The sequence below is a fragment of the Pipistrellus kuhlii genome, unplaced genomic scaffold, assembly GCF_014108245.1.
Source record: "Pipistrellus kuhlii isolate mPipKuh1 unplaced genomic scaffold, mPipKuh1.p scaffold_m20_p_7, whole genome shotgun sequence".
Taxonomy (NCBI): domain Eukaryota; kingdom Metazoa; phylum Chordata; class Mammalia; order Chiroptera; family Vespertilionidae; genus Pipistrellus; species Pipistrellus kuhlii.
Genome location: NW_023425573.1, coordinates 19,081,938 through 19,104,278, shown reverse-complemented (window position 1 = coordinate 19,104,278; position 22,341 = coordinate 19,081,938). Strand labels below are relative to the sequence as shown.

The 22,341-nt window shown below is 39.7% G+C and overlaps 1 protein-coding gene across 1 annotated transcript in view; it reads left to right on the top strand.

Moving 5' to 3' along the window:
* EPHA4 (EPH receptor A4) overlaps positions 1 to 22,341 on the top strand; it is a 135,038-nt gene that overhangs the window by 41,156 nt on the left and 71,541 nt on the right. The window contains 1 exon segment of the mRNA XM_045575716.1: positions 18,269 to 18,424. Within this exon segment, the coding sequence (XP_045431672.1) occupies positions 18,269 to 18,424 (156 nt within the window).

Sequence of the window (22,341 nt, the reverse complement as noted above, 5' to 3'; positions counted from 1 at the left end):
CCCCTCCAAAACATTTTTAACCACTTGGCATTTTATATATATTTAGTTTTTTGTTTCTCTTCACTCCCCTCTCTGTCCCACCACCAATTTAACTAGGAGTTTTGATTTTTTTTCCCTAGTACCTAGAACACTGACACTAGGACTAAGTACTTAAAAATATTTATTGAATAAACAAATCAATTAATAATAGTCCTTACTTCTTAGAATTGTTGAGAATGTATGGAACTACTTAGTTCCAATAGTTACTTGCTATTACCCAAGCAATCCGCCAGTGATTCTGTAAGTGTGAGAGGCTTGTTGGTGATACTAGGGTTCTCAAACTGTAGGTGGTGATAGATAGTTAAAATTTTAATAATTAAGATTTATTTTTTATTATCTTTAATTTATGGCAAGAGATGTTGGCTTGTGAGTTAAGATATCAGGAACATGAAAGGTAAAACATATAAAAATACAACACAAGTCAATGAAATGTGGGAGATTCTACTACTGCCATGTTCTAGGGTGGGTGTTTGTTTGGTTTAAATCCCTGTAATAAGTTTTGTGGTAACAGCAATCTGTTGTCTATTTCTAGACTAGAGGCCTGCTGCACAAAATTTGTGCATGGAAGAGGGTCCCCTCAGCCCAGCCTGCACCCTCTCCAATCAGGGACCTCTCGGGGGATGTCCGAATGCCAACAGTCAGACATCCTTCTCACAATCCTGGACCGCTGGCTCCTAATAGCTCACTTGCCTGCCTGCCTGGTTGCCCTTAACTACCCCCCTCTGCCAGCCTGGTCGCCCATGCAGCCTGCTGTTCAGTTGTTTGGTTGTCCCTCACTAACCTCCTTGCTGGCCTGGTCACCGGCAGCCATCTTGTGAGGGTGTGAGGGTTAATTTGCATATTAGGTCTTTATTATATAGGATTGGTTATTGCATAGGTATTATTAGCTAAGTTTTTGACTCATTATGATTCATCTCATGGACCAAACCTACAATTTAATTTCCGTCTATATCACTCCCCTAAATGGCTGGAAACATCTTTGACATGGATTATCCAAGTGTCTGCCTGAGTTTCATTCTCCTCGATAACTTGAAATTCTGATTTCCCTTGGTTTTCTTCATGAACTTTTCTGGTCCTTCCATGGTGAATATAGATTTTGATTTGTGCTATTGCTCACTGATACTCTCAGGTGCCTCACTGACATAGTGGGCATAACTGGCAAAAATTCAGGAAAAAGCAAATGATGAGGATTAAATGAGATCACATATTTAAAGTATCTGGCCAAGTGCTTGATGGTGGTCAGCAAATGCTAGTCCCCTTCTTACTCTGTGTTCTCTAGTCTATTCTGCCTTTTTAATTTCTTTTTCTCTGACTACCTTTGAAGTATGGTGTTTCCAAGATTGCTGATTTTTTTTTCTGAATCTGCAGCTCATCTACTCTTATAACTCTTGTGTCCTTTACAGATGTTTCCCAAACCTTTGTCTTTGCTCATGATGACCTCCAGACCTGCATTTCCAATTACTTCCTGAATATCTCAACTTAACTATCTCAGATTCAATGCTTGCCTAACTGCCCTCACCACTTTTTTTCCTAACCAACTCTTCTTCCTCTAGTTCCTGTCTTGGTTGTAGTATCTCCACTCTCTCAGGCTTTTGGTCTGGAAACCTTAAGGCCAGTTTCAATTCCACTTTTTCTATATCCTAAAACATCTAATCAAAACCATTGATTTGGTCTTGGGTAGAGCTTTCTTTCTTTCTTATAGAGCAGAAAGTTTGAAAGTGAAGTTGGCTGCTAGAACTTAGGTCAAGCAATAGCTAGTTGATTGACATTCACATTCACAATAATAGGTCACAGAATGTGAGGGGTTAAAACTATGGAAGGAATTTTTGCAAGATGTCCTTAAATTAGTAGTGTATAGACCAGCTCAAACCTGGCTGTGTATAGAATAACTCGTCTTTTACAATCTCCATTTTCCAAATAAATGCAAATATTACAGTGGTTAATGAAATGCAAATATGCTTCAAAGAGTTATTGAGTTATATTAGCCATTTGTCATTGTATAATTTTCCAAGTAATGCATACTAAAAATGCAAGCATTGAGGGAGGTTTCATCAAAATATTATGATATTGTATTATGAAACCTGGGTTTCAAGAACAATTGACTTTCATTTGTTCAGAGTCACCATTGCATACGGGGCAAACAGATTACCATTGAGCTTTCAAAAATAAGATTCTTAGGGAGAGAAATTGGAACTAAAAGTCTTGAAACACTTGACTAGTAAGTTTGGGACTGCCACTATCTAAAGTAGGGGTGTCGAACTCAATCAGAGAAGGGGCCAAAATCTAAAATCCAGCCTAAATCGCGGGCGGAATGGTTTACTGAACAGTCATAAACTGTCATTGTGATGGAAACGCAGTGGAGTGCAGTGATGACAGCGCAGTGCGGGCCACATTGCAAGGCCTGGAGGGATGGATTTGGCCCGCGGGCCTGGTGTTTGACACATGTGATCTAAAGAAATCTATTATATTCAAGATAAGATAATGGACTCTGAGTGAGTATACATGTGTTTGTGTGTAGCATAAGTCTTGTCCTCTGTGTTTACCAGTTGCTTGCTGGAAAATAAGGAAAATAAACATATGTGCAAATAAGCAGAAAGATAGAAGAAGTGCTGTGTACACAAACATTAATTTGAGTTTTGATTCTCCAGTATAGGAATGCTTGATAGAAGAGGTGGTGCTGGTTTTAGGCTTTGAAGAGAAGTTAAGATTTTATTACTCCAAAATGATTGAAAATGTGTGAATGATCCAAGTGAAAACAAATGGTAGCCCATCTGGTTTGATTGAAGTGTAGGACATTTGAGGGGCAAGTTGGGACTGGACATGAAGGTCTTTACTTTCTCTATGTTTCTGTTTGAATTTTATGATGTACAAATGGGGGCCTTTGAAAGATTTTAAACACAGGCATAATGCGATTAGCATGAGCATCCTATTTTCCTTAGGACACAAAATGGGTATTTACAAATTAACCTTATATGTAGATAATGGCTAGTAAAGAGGAATGGGAGCAGAAACTGCAGATGCAGAAAAAAAGATCTTGACCCTAGAGCTGGAAAGGCATGGCTGGAACTCTAGGCTGTGCAGAGGTGATCTGCTTTTGTTGAATTTAGAATGTTTGCTTTGCCTAGCATTTCAAAGGATACAGTGGTTGTTCTACCTCTAAGCACAGGCCTTTTAATATTCTTTTATCATTAAACCTCCCTTCCTAGGGGATAGTTAGTGATAGGATTAAATTGGAGTAGCAGTTGGCAACAGCATTAGTACCATCCATGACCACAGGATCCTCAGTGGGATGTCTTTATAGCTGGAGCAGAAATAAGTTCTTTTAGGTTGGTCTGAAAAGCTGAAGAAAAGGAAATGCATTTTCTCAATGTCAGTGTCCTTTTCTCCATCTCACTCTTTCCCTCAGTCTTGCTATGAATCACCATCTCTTTTCTACCTCACAGTGCCTTGGGATTAATGGAAGCTTTGTTGTTTGTGACGCAAGGTTCACACATATTTCAGGTATGATAAGAAAATCTGGGTTTCCTTTGTGGCCACAGGACCCTAGTAATTTTATTATTCTAGCATTCTCAAAGCTTGGATCATATTTTGTTATACCTTGCCCCCTTTGATGCTTTAAAAAAATATTTTTAAACAATATTTAAAGGCACCATAGCTGTTACACTGCACTATGTTTTGTTTCAAGCATGCCTGCTTTGTTAGTAAGAGAACCTGTGCCAAGAGAATTGTATGTGGGAGGGTGTGACTAACTTAGCAAAGGGACTTATCTCTTATCCTATCAGCCTGAGCTCTCAAGTCTGCCTTTGATATGACTTATTCTTCCCTTCCAGCCTCAGCCCCTCCAACTTTCACTGCTAACTTTCCTTCCCAAATGTTTCATAAATAAATATTTTAGCTTTTCAAATCTAATCTGCTCTCTAGATTCATTTGCTTTGGGTGATCTGAAGCACTGGTTTCCTACTCTTCTAATGACAAGTACTCAAATGTAAAAGCATTTGAGATTCTGTCTCCCCACTCCTCATACCCTTTAGGTATTGCATTCTCATCAGGCCTTCTTGCCTGCCTGTGTTAGGATTGTCCTGTTTCCCTTCTGGCAACTTTCAGCAAAGTCTGCAATGTTCCCAGATTGTTTGAGGTTGAAATCTAAGTCCCAAAGGCCAAGAACCATAGAAACAGGAAAGTGAACCAGAAATGATCGTTGTAAAACTTGGATAATAGCCAAGGGTGGTCCCAGTTGCCTCCTGTGTCCCGACTTCTAGAGATGGTCATCAAAGTTTAGATGTTTACGTTAACTGTGCCATCTTTTACCCATCAATTTACTTACTCTACAAATATGTATTGAGTGGCTACCATTACAAGATACGATACTCAGTGCTAGAGATTTCACAGTAGACAGAATAGGCACCTTTGCTGCTGCTCTTGAGCTAGGAATGTATTTTACAGGGAGAAGGCCAATAAAACTCTAAAAACACCATTCATTACTGAGTTACAGTTGTGTTGAAGGAAGGAAAAAAGAGGGTCTGTAAGAGAGAATCATTTCTAATTCTTGATCTGTTTCTTCATTTCTTACAAGCTGGAGAGGAGGACTGTTTTGCACTGCAGGTTAAGGACTGAGCTCTATGACCACAGGGGCAATCAAAGAAAAGATCAAGAAAGGAACCAGGTCAGAAAAATTGACTCACTTTTCAGTGTTCCTGGAAACCAACTAGCTAGCTGCAGTCTCCTAATTAGGTCCAAGTTGGCTCTGTGAGGAAAAAGGAAAGTGAAGGTCTCACTCAAATAACAACAGAGCACTGCCCACACCGACAGCTCCTTCATGTCAACTCAAAATCTAATAACTCTTCATTTATTTATATTACTGTTAACAAACTCTTGTCCACTGTGCTCTCAGTTCCGGTTTGAATCACACTCAGGAATCTGGTCGCTTGGCAGGCTCCCTTGAGTCAGTGGCTGCTGTTATGCAGCTCTTATCTAGGCGTGGCCCACTGTAAGTGGTCAGAACTCAGGGCTCGGTCATCGGGCTGGCAATGCTGTTGTGTTAGCTGAGGTGGGAGGGGTCCTATAATTAGCAGTGGACACTTGTTGGCCTGGTCTACTCAGGTGGATCTAGACATGACTCATTTTGAAGGACAGAGCCATGGGGAAAATAAAAATGTGCTCCTTATGTCACTTCTTTGGTATCTTATGTCTACTTAAAGGGACATCTATGACTATGGGAAAAAGCAAAGTTAGTCTTTTATGTCACTCACTTGGAATCCAACCACTGATCTTGGCACCACTGCCTTCACCGTGGTCCTCTGACCCATCTCTCTCAATAGCACCTAATTGGTCACTTTATTTCCATTAGAACTTCCTACCATGATGCTCGACTAGCAGCCAAAATGGTCTTTTGAAAAAGACCTCTACCAAATTTCATTTGAGTTTAAACCCTGCATCTTCTTCCTACACTGTGGACCCTGCTGGTTGCTTTAAGCTCAGCCTTGGTATTGAACTTCAAACATTTCCCAGAGACAGCACTGTTCTTTCTGTCCCTCTACTACATGTTCATCCCAGGGCCTTCATCACTTTCTCTTTTTCTTAAAAATAAGCTTTTCCTATGTAAAAACATTTTTGCCGTTCCTTTCTTAGCTCAAGGCCCAACTCATGTGTCATCTATGAAAGGCCTTTCTTAAGCACCTGCTTTACGCCCTTTCCCATCCCCACCCTCAATCCCTTTCACATCACTGCTTTTGCTCCCCTATTAAATTATATCCCTGCCACTAAAGCATGTGCTCTTCAAAAGCAGAGACCTTGCCAAAACCGGTTTGGCTCAGTAGATAGAGCGTCAGCCTGTGGACTGAAAGGTCCCGGGTTCGATTCCGGTCAAGGGCATGTACCTTGGTTGCAGGCACATCCCCGGTAGGGGGTGTGCAAGAGGCAGCTGATCGATGACTCTCTCTCATTGAGGTTTCTAACTCTCTATTCCTCTCTTTTCCTCTCTGTAAAAAATCAATAAAATATATTTAAAAAAAAAAAAAAAAAAAAGCAGAGACCTTGTCAATCATCCCCTTCCTATGCCAGGCATATGTAGGTGCTTAACAAGACATGTGGAATGAAGGAACACCATGGAGAAAAGGCATTTCTTTGGTTCTCGTTTTTGATTTTGTAAGTGGCAAAAAGAACATAGGAGCACGCAGAAATCTCTGCTACGACAGGTAGGAGAAAGTTCAATGAAAAGTTTGCAGTTATGAATTTATTGGGGGCGGGGGTGGTTCTTTAGGTAGACCCATAACTCATTCCCTGCTCATGGTTCCCCAGGGCCGGTAAGAGGCTGAGCTCATATTCTCAGTGCCCCAATGAGCCCACACAAGTCCTGGAAGGAGAGGCACAACTTCTGGACTAATCTGCTGATTATCATTTGAACAAAACTCCAAATTACTTTTAGTGGTTATTAAAACACCTTTGGCTATTTCAGGATCATTGAGTCTGCCAGATTCTGGGAAGAGTAGAGGCTTAGAATTTTAGAGATTTAAAAAGAGATTTTATAAGTTAGTTAGTCTGGTGTCCTGTGAAGAGTCTGAGGCTCAGAGGCCTTCAGTTGGGAAATGCTGGGCCTGGAATCCAGGTTCATGTCCCACAGAGCCTGGCCCCTGGGCAGGCCCGCACTCTGGGCCCATTTCCTGCACCTACATATGTGTGCTATGGATTAATGGTTGTGGTTTTGACATACCAAGTGTAACCTTGACATAGCCTTGAGGAAAAATGCTTCATTTTGTTCATAGAGATGATCATCTACCTGCCAAATGGTTTTCTCCCCCTGGGAGAAGTATTTATGACTTCATTCCCCCCCCCCCCCTTTTTTTTTTTATATTTCAAATCCAAACCTCTTTCAGAATGATCCAGCCTCAGGGCTAGGGGAAAAATGTTTCCTATTCTAATAAATAAAATGCAGGTTTTCTCATGGTCTCAGCTTTCCTGACACAGAAATGATCTACTTTTGATGGCTGGCTGAAAGTATTTTTTAATGATTTTCACCTGCTTTGTTATGCATAGAAAGGAAGAGTAATTAGCACAGAGATTAAACCATTTTCCTAAATCCAAGGAGGCTACATCTTGTAAATGGAATCCTAGGAAAAGTTTTCTATTTTCCATGTTGTTTAGATTTATTTCTGAAAGCTGGTCCAGCAGTTTGTTTTGGATGAGTAAAGGTTGTGGTACATCTGAGATGAATTTAGGATATGTGAATTATTCACGGGATTTTTGCCTTTGATAATAAGCCTGGTTTGTTCGGCTTTCTTTAAACAGGTCAGCTCCCACTGCCATCCCATCCATATTTTACAAAGGGGAATCATTCCACTCTTTTCTTTCTTTGTGGCCCACACTGTGGGAACATGTCAGCATCCCGGTCTTGTTTTTATTTTTAAGAATATCAATTTTCATCACGATTGCTCGTGTTTGATACCTGGGAGGAGATACAGACAAACGAGCAGATTATGACTTGATATTTCCCCTGGCATCCTTGTTTGTGATTTATAATTTATACCTGGAAAAGATTTACCGGCCTAACTGATAATCCTTCCCCACAAAAGATAAACACACTTAAAGTCACTGGTGTGAAGTCAGATGCACTTGAAAGGGGCGAGGAATTCACCTGCAAGCACTTTTGGCACCTTGCCCTTTCCCATGAATTCAAACTGATGACAGAGAAAGCTGAGGCTGCCAAAGCTCTTTCGCCAGGAGAACCTCCCAGAGCTGCTGAGGGGGGAGGAGGGGACCTGCCATACAGTAAGGAGGGCCTAGAGACTGGCCCTTTGTGTTTTGTAAGACATCAGATGGAAGCAAGGAAATTGTCCCAGTGCCGTGGAGTTGAGATCGGTAAATGCACCGCTCTCTCTCCTCACTTCCCATGTGTCCAGGTGGTCCTAGTGAAAGCTCACAGGTACGTCATGGCAAGTTGCCAGGCCAGCCTTGTCAAAGTGGGTGTACATGAGCATTCCATGTCACACGGCATGTTTCTGCTAGCAAGTTAAGACTGCTTTCTTGGGACAATGATTTTTCAACCGGACATGTTCAGAATGCATTAAAACAATGATCAAATCTCCCCAGCTTTCGGAGTATAACTGAGTCAGTGGGAGAAGGTACGTTGTGACTAGCACTGGTGTACATAATAATGACGTTCTCCATGTCATCTCAGGCATTTGGTCTTGCAGGTTCTTGCTCTGATCTCTCAGATTGCCTCTACCTCACCAAAAACAGACGGTGCAAGTTTCCCATAAATTTCCCTCGGTCTAGACTAGGACTCTTCAGGGAGCTCTTGGGGATTTTTTATTTTGTTCTCTCAGACATAAGCAGTGTTGGGATAGTCAAACACATATAATATCAAATGCTGGCAGATAGCTCTATAAAATCATTTAACCCACTATATGAAATTCCAAAAACAGATGTTTAACCTGGTCACACCCATTAAAGTAAGTCACTTTTTTTAAATTATGAGTATTCAGGTTTATTGCAAAAAATTTATTTATTTAAACACTTATTTCAAAAATTTCTTAGTAAATAATATTCGAAAGGTAAAACAGTGAAGGGACCCCTGATCACAAAACTCAGCAGAGAATTATAATGAGCTGCTAATAATAACTGCAACGTTAGGGAATTCAGTCTTGTAAAGATTTTTTTTTTTTTTTTTTTTGGATGCTCAGGCCCCATCAACATAACAAAAAAGAAGAGGGGGCATTGAGCAGTTATTACTTCAGTCGCTTCAGCTGCATAAATCATGATGTGTGACAACTCAGGCTATAAAGTCATCCGGCTGACAATGACTAGCAATGCAGCCAGAGTTAATCAAATTATTATTTAACACTTGTCTCTCTTGGTCTGGCCCCAGCTTCAGAACATATTTCATTCTTTTCCGCTCTCTCTTACAACCTTTAATTTTTAATAGAGAAACTGAGGAAGTATAGGATGTACTTAGAGTTAAGGAGAGAACCTCCAATTGAGCTGGGATCTCCCTAAAAAAGAGGGTCCTTCTCTCCATCAGCTTGGTCAGTACCCGGAGTGGCCACCACAGTGATTTGCTCCTGGTCAGCAATCACGAACTGTTATTTTAACTTCTGGGTGGAACCAGCTTCCTGACTAAACCCTTTTTCCTCCGGAGTTTTTCACTCAGAGGTCACCTACTCTTTCAGATGCTGGTTTTCTAGTTAGTTTCTTCTACAAGCTGACAGGCTGGGTTAGGTGTGTAGGATAGATTCCCATAATTGTCGGTAAGAGAGAACTCCTTAAGATGTCATGGTGAGCAATGGTCTGCTCCCTCCCTGAAGGCAACAGCTTCCCATTCCCCAGCCTCTCAAGGCTTAGTATGTGCTCAGTAAGTGCTATCATTATTACTATTATTAGTTTGTAAAAGCTTAATAAATGTTTGCTAAAATATGAATGACTGAATGACTGCATGAATGCATATGCCTCCTAATGGACAAACTTTTTACGTAACCATGCTAATTGCCTACACTCTAGGGTTAAATTCAGATGGGGTAGTGTGAGGAATAAAGTAGAACAGCTGCTTCCTTTGTTCAGTGCTCTGGCCTGTTATTTGCAATCAGTAGATGTGTAAAGAACCAGTAGTCTTTATGTACCCAAGCATCAAAGGGGTGAAGAAGAAAATAACGACTCATCAAAAAGCCTGTTTCTCTCAGAAATGTCAGAGGCAATCACGTTTGGTGTGAATGGTGAAGATTTCATGCCATCTCTCTGGTTGAGATTCTATCAGAGTTGAGGACTGATAGCTATAGGGCAGCATACATTTAAATCTTTCAAAAGTATTCTCATATATTTTCAATAATTTTTATATTAAATTGGAGGCAGGGATTAGGTATTCTTTTTAAAACATGACTAAGTACTTTCTGCATTTAATTCATCTAAAAGCATTCATTTTTCTTTCTTTTTTTTCTTTATATTGTGGTCATTGGTGATTTTCTTTTTAACCTTCATGTGTTTCCTTTCCTAATGTTAACTTTAACATATTCAAAAGGCAGAAAAACTTAAAAATTTTGTCATAACCTTAAAAATATTAATGTAAGTCATTCAATCAAGTTCTACTCAATCTATTCAGATTTATATCTTCAATAGGATTGATCAACTGAGAAAATTATCAAACCAGTATTTCTTTAATCTCAGAGTTTACCGAAGAAAGTCATGATCATTGATATGTGGTATTTAGTATGAGACAAAGAGAACAAATACACACAGCATTTGTAGCACTCTGAGGATGAGATTGTTTCCCTGAAGTAATTGTTTTTCAAGGCAACTTTGAAATCCATGATTTATGTAAAAAAAAAAAAAAATTATGTAGCAAATTTTCAATGTCCTAAGTGGGAGAAGGAGGATTAGAGTAGAAATCAGGAATCTTTATTTAACAAACAACATATTTTAAAAACACATGCTGTTATTACAAGTCTGCTTTGCTGCCTTCTATTTTAAAATTGTCACCTTTTCTCAAATTGAAATAACTTATTTATTTCCAACAGTGATCTATTGTGATTCATTACAAATTCATATTTGTCCCTTTTAGCTAAAATTGTAATGATAATACTAAATAAAAGTTTTTAACCATACTGTGGTCAAACCGGGGAGGGGCTTCAGATCAGAGTGGGTTATATCTTTTTCAAAGATACTGACGCCCTTCACTTGTCCTACCAGTCAGTTACTTACATCTAAATTTGGAAGCATAATTGCCTTAAAAAGTCCCCCATAAAGAAGAACCCCAGGCTTACCAGCCGAAAATTGGAGGTACAAAGATTAGAGCTGGCAACATTCATTCCCATTGGTACCTTTATGCCTGTAGGGAAGAAGACTGCTTTTAAGCAGAATGTCTGACAGTGGAATTAAACCTTATTAATATGCTGAGTCTGCTACTTACATTGCTTCTCCTCCATGTTTTATTGAACTCTGTCTATTCTGTAACTTCCACTGTTGAAGTTGACTCTCCCCAGATTCACCCAAGAGAAATAGCTCCTCTGATAATTAGGTTGTCTATTTTCAAGGCAAGCAGGGAAAATAATAAGTGATTTCTCCATTGCATTCTTTTTGTTTGTGTTCAATAATTTTTATGGAGTTAATTTAAATTTAGCAGGCTTTACATGAACTGCTTTGGGAGGATTTACTGCATCGTATGTGAAAACTGTCTGCATCTGACATTTTAGAATTACCCACCTATTTATGGGATTATACTGCATTCAATTCTTGAAGGAGCAAGTCAATTTTCAGCATAGATTTTTTTGGAGGTGTCTTTTTTTTTTTTTTTTTTTTTTTTTTTTTTTACCTCTGCCTGGCTTTGTGAAAGCTAGCTCCGAGGTAAGAGTGGAAACAGTGGGAGGAGATTGAGAGGAGAGGAGAATAGAATCAAACTGTGGCTTGCTCAAGGAGATGGTTTGCATTATAAACTGTTGATGGAAAGAAGAAACCTTGAAAAAGCAATCCAATAATTTACTTAATTTAAAAATGTGTTTGCATATTTTTAAAATTAAAATAAAATTTTTTCTTGATACCTAGCCTGTCTATGGTCCTTGGGGGACTTGTTCAAAGATCAATTGCTGGGCCCTCATCCAAGTCATTTCGTGTGCACTGAGGCCTGACAATGCCTGCTACTCTGACTAGGAGCTTAGGGTCCTGGCTGAATTTGGATCCAGGTCATCTTCACTCCAGTGGCTCTTTTATTTTTTATATTTTATTAACTGATGTCTTAAACTAGAGGCTAGCCCACATCAAAGGTGACCTAAGAGCCCAGTTATGTCTTTCAAAGTACTTCAATACTTCTAAGTTGGGATAGGGAGTAAACCTAGGTCCACTGGCAAAGGTTTTAAGGCAACATATGTCCACATGAGTCACAAATGCAAAGTATTTTAACTACCGTTTTAGTTCTATAATCTTAGAAGCTCAGAAACAACAATCAGTGCCATTCTTTTATTTCATAGATGAAAACAATTAAAGTTTAGGATTCCCAGGAAAAGAAAAATCTAAAAAAAAAATTGTAATGCTAAAATTAATTATAATTTATAATTGCAAAAATTTGAAGTGCCTAAAAGAAGTTACTCCCAAAATGAACTAGAATGTCCCCCAAATAAGGCTAAATCATTTAATCAAGAAAATCCACTTAAAGATGGATTTACTCTTTATAGTACAGACTCAAATCAGTTTTCCAGAGAGATGGCTGGAAAGTTGACTCTTTTGCAGCAATGGTAAGAAAGCACTCTTTATTAAACTTTGTCATTAAAAACTCGGGGGTGGAGGTGGGGGACGGATTGGGCACTGAGGGTAACAGAGATCCAGGAACCTTGGATTCCAAACTTGATCCTCTAGAGTTTAGAAGAAAGGGTGGGCAAGTCATTTACCTTGAAAATGAACATGTTGGACTAGATCAAATGTCAGTAAGTCTGGCCCCCAGGCTTGCCACCTGTTTTTTGTATAGTCTCAGAGCTAAGGGTGTGTTTTTTTTTATAGATGACATTTGCAATCAATTTGATAATAGGAAATACTTTCTTTCAACTCCAATAAAGGGAAATTTTATCTCTCCAAATTGGAATTCCATTCTTCTCATTAGTAAATCTGTATTAGATAAATAAAAACCCAACTGTACTTAATTACTATTATATTTTGAATTGCATCAATACATTTTTTGGTAAGTGCTAGACTTTTATCTTCTTTCTTTTAATCTTTAGTGTTGAAAGTATTACATAGGTCCTCCTTTGTCTTCCCATTATGCAAATACCTTCTTAATATCTTTTTTCTTACTCTTGGACTGCAAAGCCTAAATTATTTACTATCTGGCTCTTTACAGAAATTTTTGCAGCCCCTGGATTAGATGATCCTTAAAGTCTCTTTAAAACCTGATTTTTATTTTTTCTCAAGGCATCAATAAAACCTGTTATGGAATGTGAGTGACAGGGACAATGTAGTTTTCCCAGTGTTTGACCCTGTTTTGTTCTGTGTGAATGGGACAGAATCAAGTGGACCCAAAGCAGAGCCTCATTTCCCTGCAGCAATTGTCTATCTGCACCCTGTAGGATTCAAAAGCAGTTGAAGAGGTCTGTGAACATAGTAGTTCAAGCTGCACAGCCTGGGGTAGTAAAGCAACCCTCTCTTGGGCAACTCTGCAACCTCTCTGCCTCAGTTTTCCCATCTATTCTATGGGGAATGTTTTTTAATGTTCATAGCTTCCTTGAAGGTGGCTGAGGATCGCATGTTTTTACAAAATAAACCTCAAAGCAGAAACTCTCTGACAGAGTGTCTTCTTTTCCCAGCATTTATTCTTACATCATTTGTAAAATATACAGTCTAGCAAGTGAACAATTCAACGATGGCCATTAAGTGACTTTGGAATTTCTAAAATAGATTGCTAAGCACACTGAAAATGCTACATCCGAACTCAAAAGGCAGAGCTCCCATCGTGCTTGTCCTTTCAGTTGAGATTGGAGGGAACAAAGGCCTCCCAGAGTCAGCTGCTTTCTGAGGACAAGTTTGCCAGAATGGCTCACATTTCCCCTGGAGAGCCACTGATGGAATTTCAGCTTTGACCTTCTGGAGAATCTGTATTAAAATGCAAATTCGTTACCTAGGAATGTAATTGTTAACCCATTAATACCTATTTGTTAGCACTTTAACTAGCCTTTAAAAAATCAATTATATATATATATATATATATATATATATATATATATATATATATATATATAATTGATTTTTAAAGAAAAGAAGAGAGAGGGATAGAGAGTTAGAAACATCCATCAGCTGCCTCCTGCACACCCCCTACTGGGGATGTGCCCGCAACCAAGGAACATGCCCTTGAACAAAATCCAACTTGGAACCCTTCAGTCTGCAGGCCAATCCTCTATCCACTGAGCCAAACCAGTTAGAGCTCAAACTAGCCCTTTCTTTTCAAATTAGCTAGAGCTGAGAGCAGTACTTGAATAGAAGCAAATCTAAGCCTGAAGTGGGCTCAGGGTGAGTTTTGTAGGTCTTTGAGTTCTGGGGTCACATCCCTACCACTGTAAGCATCAACATTTGCAAGAGTACCTGAGTGCAGGTGTGTGCACAAACACGCACAAGCCCAGAGGAGAATTAGTAGTTTGGACTGTGGGCCGAATTGCCTGAAAGAAATATTGTACACCCCACGCTGATACTTTTAAGTGTTTTAATAGCCACATTAAAAAAATGTAAAATGAAAAGGTAATATTATATGTCATGGTATTTTATTTAACTTACTATAGTATCCAAATACAAACTAAATTTGTCTAAAAACAGACTATAAAGTCAATCAAGTACTATCAATTTTTCTGTATTTCTTTCAAAAGGTGAAACGTGACCCTAACATCTATATAGGGTAGATTTCAAGAGTAAGTTTAACTAGTTCCTTAAGTTGGGCCTTACACCTCATGTAAATAAGTCATCTATGCACCAAGAAATCCTGAAGGTATTATATAAACTTAGGAATATTTTTTTATTTATTTTTAACCAAAAGTAATTATGTTTAAGTATTTCACAAAGAAACTTCTACAGAAAACCATCTGAAAATACAGGGTGGGGCAAAATTAGGTTTACAATGGTTTATATGAAAAATGATACAATAATTAAGAAATAATACAAGAATGAACTCTGTTTCAAATATGCACAACTATAAACCTACTTTTGTCCCACACTGCACAACTACCTGAGGGTAATGGGTGAACTAATGAGAGAAAAGAACTTTTCTTTCTCCTCCTCATCCTCATTTATTTAATAAGTTTTTCTTTTATTTAAAGTCAGCAGAAAGAACTAATTAAGGTAAGACAAAAGAAAATAGATTCAAAATTTGCCTTGTTCATGTGAACATATCTTCCCATGGTGGCATATTTGAAAGGCCAAGTACAACCATCCGTTATACTGCAAAGGGGCAGAAGGATGGTGTCTCTTGGGTGTGCACTTTGGCTCGCTACAAGCTTGCTTGCCAAAGCATTATCATTCAAAAATTTGGTATAACTGTTCTCACCCACCAGAGAATGAGGGAAAATCATAGTACGTGTCAATGCTTGCTTGCTGTATCAGATATCTTTCACTGGGCTTTTCTTTACAATGAAAGATGAACTAAAATTTTGAAGATGCAAAGAAGTGGTGAATAAATATGGGACGTACTTACACATTTGTGCACCAAATGCTGAAGGGCTGTGAACCAGCCACTCAGAGAAAAAAAAAAAAGTACTGAGCCATCAGTTTAGTAGGTCATTTTGAACGTAGACAGCAAAATGTCTATGTGCATGAAAAACTACTACTATATTTTCAGAGATCCTTTCTAAGAATCCTGAAATATTAATAAGATGGTCTTAATGTAGTTGAAGACAAAAGCATGTGGCAAGGGTTGCTGAGAATAGCACAATGACAATTTGGTATTTTCAGCTTGTGCTCATAAAAGCAAGAGGAAACGAAAATAAAATAGTCAGTGTGTTTAAAGAACAGCAGCCTTCAATTTTACAAAGAGGAATAAAACCATATTCTCCAATTGAATTCACATATGCACATTCTTGATAATACACTACTAGTACTAGTAATACTAGCTTCAAGGAAATGTAGAAAAAATATATAAAAATCCAAACTAGTTTTTTTTCTTAAATTAGTATGTCCATAGGACTAATTTTTAAACATATATATATATATATATATATATATATATATATATATAATATTTTATTGATTTTTTACAGGGAGGAAGAGAGAGGGATAGAGAATTAGAAACATCAACGAGAGAGAATTATCTATCAGTTGTCTCTTGCACACCCCCTACTGGGGAAGGTACATGCCCTTGACCTGAATCGAACCTGGGACCTTTCAGTCTGCAGGCCAATGCTCTATCCACTGAGCCAAACCGGTTTCAGCCTAATTTTTGAACTTTAAGAAATTAAAGACATCCTCCACTCTGATTTTTGTGAACTATAGGTTTCATTTTTTGATTGGATATAATCTTACTGGAATGGCAGTTGAAGAATTAGCGATGCTCCCCACCTCTCTTTTTTTCTTACAAGCTTTTGAATGAGCCATGTGTCCCATTGCAATGAATCAGTCAAGGCCAATTTTCATTGTCAATCTTTCGGTGCCATTGTGAGTTTTCAGATTTTGATGCCTGGTGAAATGGGGGTGCACAAGGATTAGTCAGGAACAGGGAGAGTTTTCCTCCAACATCCAGATGTGAAATAATAAAAGCAATGCATGCTTTCTTGGCCATCCTCACAGCCCGTGACAGGTTGCCTTTGTTGGCTGTGGCTACGTGAGTGACAGACAGGACCCAGTGGGTTTGTCCCGAGTTCAGAGACTTGTGGTGTTTGATGTGGGACGGACAAGCTAGTGCTTCTTTCTGCCAAACCTGGAGTTTCTGATTTGAATCCAAACCCTAGGGCCATCGTAAGCATGACCAAAAGCACCTTGCATCTTGAACCCTATCTAATTATGTGGACTGTATAAACTGGAGACACATAAATCTCAGTCACTGGAGCAACTTGTTTTTCTAAGATGCTCCGGTCCAGTGAGAGATGAAAGCAAATAAGGGAGAGATTGATCTCCGAGCGCTTTTATGGTTGGTGCGCCACACGTCATAAACTTCGGGCTCGTTAAAGGAAATTCCATAAACAACTTTAGTTAATAGCGACGAAGGAACTCTGTGCCTTTCTAGAGCTTCTGCTAAACTCCCTTTCCACTTGTGATTACAAGAGCACAATTAAGGAAATGCCAACAGGATGTGCAAGAGGGAGGAACAGCCTTCAACTGGAAGCCACATGGGTGCTTGATGGATGAGTAATGAGACAAGGGAATGAGGCCATCTCTGCTCAGAGAACCCAGCAGTTTTGTGGAACTCTTTGTCTCTACTCATTTGAATAAAATCTGCTAGCTTCCTGGCATAGTTGGTTTCCTTTGGTGGGTCAGGCTGATGGAAACTTACCTGATGGGTTCTTCTCCTAACTGGTATTCTTGATAGAATAGAGTCATTCTAAGGAGGTGATAAATGGAAAGAAATTGAGAGTGGATCACATTGGAAAGATTGTTGGTAACTGTCACTTTTTTATTTTTATTTTTATCTCTGGTCTTTGAAATAGCTTTCTTTATGTTTAATGGCCTTGTCACTGTGGGTTTTAATACTGATGGTGTTGATCAATTTTTATTTGAGATTGAGACAGATTTGGGAGGTGATCGTGAAGGGCATAGGGAGAAAAAAGGGGAGCATGGCTCTATTAATTATTTTTTATTGTGAGGTTTCCCAGAATTAGTGGATTTTTCCACATTAGTGAAAGCAGTCTTCGGTGTCAGTATGATGATGTTTGTAAAGATGAAGTCATGGAAAGTGTGTCAGGTGCATAAGGAACTATATGGCCCATGTTCTCTGCACCAGCCCCTTGGTGGGGGGTGGGGAGAGAGGAGGGGTGAGTTTGTGGAGGGAGAGAGGGGAGTGTTGAAAACCTGGAGAGGGTATTATTAATTTGAAAATAAACACACAAACTATCTTCTGATCTTAAAAAAATTTTTTTAACATATTTTATTTCCAGAATCTACTATTGGGTAGTATCTAGAACTTTCCCCTCAAATTGTGACTTAAGTCTGAACAACTTTTCTTTTGTGCTCAGTTGTTTTTGTGGGTTTTTTCCCTTTGGTCCTCTGTAGCTGTAATTAGGAAATAATCAGCAACCCCCATTTTTTTGTTGGCACTTGGCTACACTTCCAACTGGTTGGTTCAAGATCATGCTCTCAGATTTCATCGCATGTGGCAAAGAGTGCAGGCTTTGGGGGCAGGGCATTTGGGGTCAAAGCTGGCCCCTGACATTTACCAGATGCATGGTCAGGCACTGGCAATTTACTGCTCAAAGCTGGTATTCCTCATTTCGAAGGTAAGGCTAATAAGAGTACCTATGGAAAAGAGGCGTCGTGGGATTGAATGTGATACATAATAGCAGGGTCCCAGCAACACAGGAAACACTGGGGAAACTTTAGCTGTGATTTTATTGATAGTACCAGTTTTAAGAAAATTTTTTTCCATGGGGCTCCTCTGCCCTCTGACCAGAAATGTTAATGTCTCTTAAAGAGTGACTGTTTTTGGTTGCTTTACCTGTATCTCCAGTCAGGTGATCACTAGTGATTAACAAAAATGTCTTCCTTCCTCAGAATCAAGGAGGTGATGCTATGCTTTGCTATAATATATTAGCAGCGGTTTATATTGGTTTGTTTTTCTTCTTTCCTATAGCCTGCAAAATTGGATATTACAAAGCCCTCTCCACAGATGCCACCTGTGCCAAGTGCCCACCCCACAGCTACTCTGTCTGGGAAGGAGCCATATCCTGCACCTGTGATCGAGGCTTTTTCAGAGCCGACAGTGATGCCGCCTCAATGCCCTGCACTCGTAAGTTGTGTGATTGTCTCTCATTTATGTAATAGCAGCAGCTTTCATTCCCACCTAGCGGGGCATTGCCAGGTCTTCTCCCAGGATAACTGTGCACGGGGCAAATTACATCAAACAGGCTTTTTTTCATAATCATAGCAGGGGAAATGATGATGAAAAGAAAGGATCTTTCTCATTGTTCTGTTGCCTTCAAAATGCACAGCTGCCAACAGACGACTTTGCAGAGCAGAGATTGAACATTCAGGGGTCGTCTGACAGTGTAATTAGAGCTGAGGTTGGAATTTATAAATGGCTTTACTGGCTCATGGAGGACTCAAGGAGAAGCTTGACAGTGGCAGGGAAGCGGGTATAGGGCAGGGCTCTGAGCATGGGATCCCCTGCGGACAACAGGTTTCAGTTCTGTGTGATACTGATGTCATAGCTTGCGTTGTCATTGCTCTTCGTCCCTCTTTCCTCATAGTTTTGTATTCATAGCAGTTAGGCTTGGGTCCTAACAAATGCTTGTTTAACGCTAGGCACTCAGTAAATGCTGGGCTAATGAATGGATGGGATTGGCACTTTGGTATGACGGGGAGTAGAGAAACCTTTTCTCACAGTTTTATATAGACCATGTTCCCAGGTGTGGGCCTTCCCTCTGTGTACACTCTGGGCTTCTCAGACCCTGCCATGGCTGTGACCTTGACCAGAACAGGGAGTGGCGTGCCCAGGTATTCCACCCACGTTTCCACTGCATGAGTCTGTCTGTGTGTGGAGGGACACACCTGGGGGCTGGCACACAGGCTTTCTCAGATCTCAGCTTTGTTTCCAAGCTTGCCAGTTAGTAGCCGAGTGACTGATTGTTTAGCCTCTTAAGTCTCACTCTCCTCATCTGTGGAATGGAGTCAATAATAAATAGCACCTCCCTCCTGGTTGTTGGTACTGAACACTCTCATGTTTACTTACTATATAAAATACATAAAATGATGCTACTCCAAATAATTTAGCTTTTACTGCCATTACGAATTATTTTGTTTCTTAACTACTATAAATTCCACTGCCTGGAGCCAGTGTCATTCAAATAAAAGTACTTTCTCATCTCGGGAGGTGGGGGGTAGTAAGGCCAGCTATTTGGCCATTGTCCAGCCCAGGCACTACCTTTAAAAGGTAGGGGAACAATTTCAGGTCCATCCCAAATTTGTACTAAAACTGCCACACTCTCATGAGTTCCTGTTATAACCAGAGACAATACAACAATAGCAACAACAACCATTTATAATTATGCCCAGGTAATGTAGCAGGCACTTTCCATAAACCTTATATCACAGGGCTGATATTATAATATATTTATAAGATAGGGATTATTTTCATTTCCTAGAGGAGGTAACTATCAGCTCAGATGTTAAGGAATATGTCCAAAACTCCACCCAGCCTGGCGGGAGTGCTGGATAACCACAAGACTCCCATCACCCCCATTTACTGGGAGGCCCTCTTGCCAGCTACCTAAATTCCAGCTCTAACTTCTACAGGGAAGGAATACATGGGGGCCATTCTTAGGTGTAAGCCTACATGGGCAAAGATGTCCTTGTTGTCTTCTTTTTCTGTTCCTTCCATAGACTAAGTGCTTTCTCCGGATGGGCATATACATTTGATATGCTTAAGTTCAAGCCTTTTTTTTTCCAATCTAAATATTCTTATGCTCCATTGTGTGATTAATTTAATAGTGACTCTCTTCCTCTATCCACACCCACACCCCAATTGTGGGATTTTAGAGAATAATAGCAAACTTAAAAAGAAATATTGTGGGCTGACAGTATTATCCTTAATTTGGATCAAGGAGTCCACTACCTGTCTTTCCTATAGATGCCTTCTGTAGGCTGGGGTTTGATTATGTTATGAAACTCACAAAATTCATCTTGGATGGCAACGTGGATGGGCTCTTTAGTCAAAGTCTGAGTGTGGTAGGTGAGCCCTTAGAATTTTATGTTTCTGTAGGAATAGTTTTATCCTGAAGATGCAAATGAGAAAAAGCAAATATGGATTCTTAGCCTACGAGCGAACCAAAAAGTTTAAAAACTAAAGTAGCTCTTGTATTTTTCGGAGATAGTTTTCAGTAACATAAGAGAAGAAGACTGGTGGATTTTTTTTATTATTAATAAAATGCCTATTAAATTACCAAAGCAACATGTGATCTTTTTCTCCTGATCCACTCTCTTGTAACTCCTACACTTCACTAACCCAAATGTGCAGGATTATTCTAATGCTTATTACATCTCTCCAAGTCCAGTTAGGAAGAAACACAGTGCTGATCTTAACACCACCAACTTGTGGGTTTATTTCCCCTCTCCAATCCCCAGTTTACCCATCTGTAAAATGGAGTTTTTACTATCTACCTGTGGGGTGGTTTTAAACATTAAATGAGAAAATATTTGTACTGGTCTGGCACCTGGTATGGATCTAACAAATGCGGGTTCTCTTCTTTTATGGCAGCTGGTCACTTCCTCCCCCAAGCTTACTCCATAGCAGATTGCTGACAACTGTCCATGCCTCTGTGATGATTTTCTCACTGACTGCACAATTAAATGACCCAACAGCCCGACTGCACTCCAGAATTTCAGGAGTAGGACTCAGCATCAGTATTTTTAGAAGTTGTCTCATCATTCTACTATATAGACAAGGCTGAAACCACTTCTCTCCAGAGTTGAATTTTTAAGTCCTTTAAAAAAAAATTCAATGAACATTAACTGAATAAGACTCATAAGACCTCCTTTGAGATAGGGATAATCTGGGAGGTCACCATATGTTGCTAACAGGTATATTAGTTCAGCAGCAAAATTAGAATCTATTCTCTTCCTGATGAATGCAGTGGACCTGCACTGCCCAAAGATTAGCCCCTAGTTGCACATGGCTATTTAAATTTAGAATCAATCACATTTAGTTTAAAATTCAGTTTCTAATTTAGGTTTGCCACATTTCAAGAGCTCAGTAGATATATGTGGCCAGTGGCCACCATCCTGAGCAGCATGGCTGAGTCACTCTGAGTTATTTCAGTCATCTCAGAAAGTTCTGTGGGACAGTCAGTGCTGCAGCAGACATTTCAATAGAGAGGAGACAGTGGGGTTTTCTCAGAGAACCTCTTGTTCAAATAACCCACAGGATGAAGCCCTCCTCCCCTCCACCCCCAGCTTTATCAGATTCTCTTGACAAGATCTGGGGATGGGAAGGAGCCTAAACATCAGGGATCCTTTCAAACAGATTCCAGCCTCTAATGAGTCCTTACCAGTTGGTTAAGCCAGGTGACAAACCCAATTCCCTTGTGCTGACAGCCATGGCAATCAGGCACCTTCTTTGTTTCTTCTGCTGCCTTTAACCCTCGCATTCTTATGCAGCCCTCCATTTACTGATCACTCACTGTGACGGCACACTAATGAAGAAATAAAACACACGGACTGAGACTCATTCTTTCAGCCACAGAGAGACTCTGCTCCACTGGCTCATAAAATCAAGTTTTTGTTCACTTGGAGCACGACTAGACCAGGTGAACACATGCGGCATTGGCTAATTTAATGGGAGACGCCTAAGAAGTTCTGCAGGCCATTTCCATTGCTAGAGAACATGAGAGAATTCAATGATAAAATAAACTTTATCTTTGGGGAGATTTCCCACGGAGCCTCTGGGTGGATTAACATCAGCGTCTGCCTGAGAGATAGACATTTCAATGGAGGAATCATCTGAATATTTTCAAGAAGATAATCAGCACCTGTTAGAACAATATTTTAAATGTTGATGTGCATGGGAAGCACATAGTGATCAGCAGATGCCAGGCCTGACATTCTGCTTTTCTAACAAGTTCCCAGACGCTGCTGAGGCTGCTGTTCTGTGGACCCCTTTCCCGTTCTAAGAGTTAGATCCTCCCTGATGGATAGCAGAAGACAAGGGAG